A 5,023-nucleotide genomic window follows, 5' to 3' on the forward strand; every position below is an offset into this window, starting at 1 on the left:
CTGAAAGGCCTAACATCCAGGATCTATAAGGAACTCAAACGAAGGGAAAGAAAAAGAAAGTAGCAAAGGACATGAATAGACTCTTCTCAAAAGTTGGCACATAGCCAGCCAATAGACCCATGAAAAAATGCTCAGCCTCACTAATCATCAGAGAAATGCAAGTCAAAACTACAGTGAGATACCAACTAACTCCAGTAAGCATGAATATCACTAATCAGTCAAAAACAACAGGGGCTGGCATGGCTGCATGGAAAAAGGAAGATAGTCACTGAAGAGGATACAGTGATGACACATAAACAGATGGAAAAATAATAAAACACTTTAGCAGTTAGGGAAATGTAAATCAAAACCACAAAGGATATCCCTACACATCGGTAAGAATGGATAAATTTAATTTTTTAAGTACTAACACTGAAAACTGGCAAGGACGTAGAGAAACTGCATCGTTCATACATGACTGATGGGAATACAAAAGGGTAAGCCACTATGGAAAGCAGTTTGGAAGTTCTTTTCATAAAATGAAACATGCAATTACCATATGACTCAGCAATTGTCCCCTTGAAGCATTTATACCAGAGAAATGAAAACCTATCTGTACACAAAAACCTGTACACAAATGTTCATGGCAGCTTTGTTTATCTGTTCATTTTATTTTAATTTTGTATGTATTTTATTTAAAGATGTTGGGCACAATTCAGGATTAGGTATACAAGTGGACATCGTGCAGTGAGCCTCTCTTTGGTCCGCACTTTCCCTGGTTTGAGATCAAGTACCCTTATTGATGTTGTATCCCCACCTCCACCCCAGCAGGATCCTGCTACTACCAATCCCTTTCTTATAGTGTTATGGCAAATGTTCAGGATTCATTCATGATTTAGTATATATTGTGAAGATACATCTAAGAGCCTTTGCTGATGTTTAAGTTGTGGTATATAGCAGTAACGGATGACTGAAAGGCTTTTAGCCTGAGCAACTGAGTAAATGATGGTGCCTGCTACTAAGGTGGGAAAGATACGTCAACACCAGTTTTGTAGGGTAGGGCAAGTGTATGATAGATCATGAATTCTATTTAGAATACGAAAGTGAGACATACATATATATGAAAGGCTCTCCGGGTGTTCTAGAGAGCTTACTCCCACTCATCACGGTGGGAATCCGCCGGCTAGTGGAAAACTCAGACTCACTCACAGAGGTTCATTTTCCACAAACAGATGACATGATGTATGACTCAACTTCTACACAAAGGGAAATAAGACTCTTTCCCAACAGAGATGGCATTCTCGTAGTTTTCCTGCATTACTTCCTCATAGAGTGTCTTCTGAGCAGGAACCAACAACAGCCATTCTTCCCCAGAAAAATATACAGCCACATCTTCAATGGTCAACAAACTCTAAAGGAGAGATCAGGCAGTCGTTTAGTGCTGGCCACTAAGTCTATCCTGCCACTCCCATCTTTGAATGATATGACAGGGAGGGCACTGAAGATGCTAGCAGTACAAGATTTAGGGGCAGAAGTGAGATGGCAGAAAAGGAGCAAAGAGAATCAGTTAACAGCCTGAGAGGTTGTCAATCCCCACTGTGCCAAGCCTAGTGGCCTGGAGAACATCCGGCGCTAAGAGGCCTCAAAATACCTGTAACACACTGTAAGTCCGAGGCAGCAGGGACAAGCAGAGACAAGGCTGTGTTCAGGCTGCCTCAAGAAGTTGGAAGGGTCAGCTCACCTGGGACTCAGGAAGGATGTTCATGGACACCATCTTCCAGCCTTTGCTGCTTTTCTGCTCAGAAGGGGCTAACGTCTGTTCAGCATGCACAGCTGTGGGTGGAAAAGAGACAGAGAAAATATCTCTCTTTCCTGTTTATGAACATCTTAAGCTGGTTTCTACAATAGAGAACATAAGACCCATCAGTAAATATGGGTCACCTTGAAAAATATGTGTGCTTTGCCCAGAAGTGGTCAATCACTGTAAATAAGAACTAAATATCTACCACTAAAAGAACCAATTACCTAGTTTATTATTACCAAAGATTTCATGAGAGAAATCGTAAAACACCATTAATTTTTCCTGTCAAGTTGCTCACTGAGTTGGGAAAAAAATAAAGCTTTGAAAACGAAGGCCTCAGGTTCCTCAGTGTTCAGTAGGAAATGGGAAATATTTTTATTTTTTATACCTTTTTTCATGGTGCTCAATTTTCATCACATCCTGCCACTAATCGCTTATGTCTGATCCCAATTTCTCTGGCAACTGTGGAGGGCGAGATGGCCCTATGTATCCCTGTCCCATCTCCTTCTACATCTATCCAGTCAAGTTTCACAGGAGCAGATTCTATGGTATGAATACAGGGGTTCTGTGGTTTAGACATTTCTGTTGCCAGGCCAACCCCCACCTTCACCCAGTGTAGACCTACTGTACCCCACCTGGCAGATATCATAGCCGCTAGCATGGTTCGGTGCCTGGAAAATTCCCATTACATTCTAACAGAACCAGTTACTATCGTAACTGCCAGGAGAAGAGAATTATCATGGAGCTCCTCACCTTTATCATGTGCAGGCTGGGTGACTTTGGGAATATGCCTGCCCAGCTCTTCTTGTAGAACCCGGTACGGATTCCAACATTCTTTCTGCAACATGCCCATTGGTTGGGGCTCTGCTGGCTTCCTCTTGAAGCCTGGGGCCACTGCTGCTCCTCCCAATGGCGCTGCTTCCTTTTGCAGCTCATGGGCTGTGACCTAGAAATATACCCATCCTCATTAGCACAGAATTTACCTTTGTTTCCGGGGTGGTGGAGAAGGGAGGAACAAGAGTGCAGCCCCAACGTGAGGAGGGCCTGACATCACAGGAAACAATAAAAAAGACTGAAGAGGTGAAGCGCCACTGTGTTCTCATAAACAACTACACTCAAAATATGGGGAAATTAGGAGAGAAGGGAAAGAGCTGTGACTACCGTTGACCCCCACCCAACCCAGCAGCCCCCAAGCTCGTCCGTTCACAGAGCCCCAGCTCAAGCCACTAGCGGCACTGGGCAGGCTGCTTGCTCCTCTGTCGCCTCCACTGGATTGCTTTCTGGACTTGGATCCTTGCCTTAGTGGATTTATATCTTTTGCTTTTCTGTAAAAGAGAAGGAATGGAATAAAAAAGGTTTTCCTGTCAGCCAGGCTCCAATCCTCCCACAGCCAGGGAAAGGTTTCATGGGAAAGGGGATGGATGGAGGGGGAAAACCAGGGGAAGAGTTGGGCTCCAGCCTCCCTCCAGGTGATTTGGTTCTCACGCGACACCAGAACTGTGCCCTGTCCTGGATTCTTCAAGGTGAGGTCCTGAGAAAAGAAAATGTGCTGCTCTCTCCCTAGGGTGAACCTCGGTCCCGCATGCCCCAAGAGGGCCAAGGACAGGCCAGTGAGGGAGGGCAGTGAGGCTCTTTTGCAAGGTCAGAGATGTGTGCTCCGGCTAGAGAGGACTCTACCCCTCAGCGTGATGATTCCCTCCACTTCTCTGTTGGCATTTGTCTTCTTTCCCTACCTGTGGTTGCCTTTTTCTTTCCATTTCTCCTCTTCATTTGCAGTCTCCAGAGTGGTTTGATTTCGGCTTCTGTCCGGTACCCTCTGTGTGTCCTTTGGTCTCTATAAGCACTGCCCATTTTTAAGATCTTTCCCCCTTTTCCAACTCTTTCTTGCCTCTTATTTCTCAGTTTCTGAGAACTCAAGTCTTGTCTCCTTGGCCATCCCAGACTAGGCCCACCATGCTCAATTCTTCGTGGCTCTGGAGAGGGATAAATGTATTTCTTTCCTCTAAGGCCAGGAAAGATTGCCAGAAATTCTGAAACCTGTGAAGTGACTACTGCTGCATGTCTGTGATTTCAGATCCTGCCTAGCTGTCCTACAGAACAAAGGAGAGTGACTTCATCCATTTAATTCCCTGATGACGCCCATCCTGATGCAAGCACTCTCTCCTATTTCACTGTATATGCAAGCAACCTTGCTCCTCACCTCATTCTTGGTTCCCTCAGATTTTCTCTGCAAACATTCTACCAGGATCACGGCCTGCTTGACATTCTGTGGATGATGCTTCCGCACCCAGTCCTGAATCTCCTCCGGCAGAACGGTCAGGAACTGCTCTAGCACCAGCAGTTCCATGATCTGCTCTTTCGAGTGGATCTCTGGCCTCAGCCACGCATGGCATAACTTCTGAAGTTGGCTGACAGCCTCGAGGGGTCCAGACGATTCAAAACAATGGAAGCTCCAGAAGCGCCTGCAAGCACTCTCAGGACTGAGGCTCTCTATTTGTGTGCTGTGTTTCTGACTCTGACTGGAGCTCTCTTTCTCCCATACAGTTTCCATCTGGAAGGTCACGCAGGCATCTGCCTTCAGCTCTTTCATCATCCTTTGCTGTAGGAACACTCTAGCTCCTGTGTGTGACATTGACAGCCCCTAGTGCCACCTTGGAGAAATGAGGTTCCGCCAGGTTTGGCACAAAACCGAAGAGCGGGTCTTCTTCCCAAGAGCACTGAGAACAGGAAAAAAGCACACGTCAAGAAGAAAGCCACATGACACACATGTGCTCACTAGCAATAATCAGAGGAAAATGAACAGAAAAGTTCCTGTCTTATTTCCTCTTTCAAGTCAACTGCCACGTGTTAGGACACTTATGATGACACAGTTCTCAGGTGTGTTTGTCACCTTCTCTTTGGTGCTCAACTGTGAAACAAAGCACAGCTCAGGGAAGACAAATGTCAATTGGTGTCTCTTTTCTATACGTGTGCCAGTAGGTGAGGGAAGGTTAGTGTGTGGAAAGCTGGCATTCGATGGCCAAAAGAAGCCTTGACATTACTCACCCATTCAAATCTGTGTGTGTGTGTGTGTGTGTGTGTGTGTGTTTAGGCTCACCTTCACAGATAGGGCATATTTGATTTTCTCTACCTTATAACAGACAATCCTAGCCTGTATTCTTCAGTCCGAAGACAGGTAACTTCTAAGCCCCTTCAGCATCTCTAGAAGATTACACCTTTCCTTCTTGAAACATTGGATATTTT

General features: G+C 45.4%; 1 protein-coding gene across 1 annotated transcript; it reads right to left on the minus strand.

Annotated features, from left to right (window-relative positions):
* Nucleotides 1-1,228: 1,228 nt before the first annotated feature.
* On the minus strand, nt 1,229-4,373 carry LOC103254401 (zinc finger protein 75D-like). The gene is made up of 4 exons (XM_008052497.2): nt 3,981-4,373; nt 2,534-2,726; nt 1,721-1,812; nt 1,229-1,390 (listed from the first exon to the last, which is right to left on the minus strand). The coding sequence occupies exons 1-4, from the start codon at nt 4,371-4,373 to the stop codon at nt 1,229-1,231; spliced, it is 840 nt and encodes a 279-aa protein (XP_008050688.2).
* Between the last annotated feature and the right edge of the window lie 650 nt (nt 4,374-5,023).

Source organism: Carlito syrichta, unplaced genomic scaffold (genome assembly GCF_000164805.1).
Source record: "Carlito syrichta isolate Samal-C Ts95f unplaced genomic scaffold, Tarsius_syrichta-2.0.1 Scaffold278659, whole genome shotgun sequence".
Taxonomy (NCBI): Eukaryota; Metazoa; Chordata; class Mammalia; order Primates; family Tarsiidae; genus Carlito; species Carlito syrichta.

Coding starts and splice junctions, on each gene's coding strand:
- LOC103254401 (XM_008052497.2), bottom strand. CDS start 4,373: ATGATGAAAGAGCTGAAGGCAGATGCCTGCGTGACCTTCCAGATGGAA. Junction 2,727..3,980: donor CTGAGGGAACCAAGAATGAG/GTGAGGAGCAAG, acceptor GTATATTTCTAG/GTCACAGCCCATGAGCTGCA. Junction 1,391..1,720: donor ACATCCTTCCTGAGTCCCAG/GTGAGCTGACCC, acceptor TCTCTCCTTTAG/AGTTTGTTGACCATTGAAGA.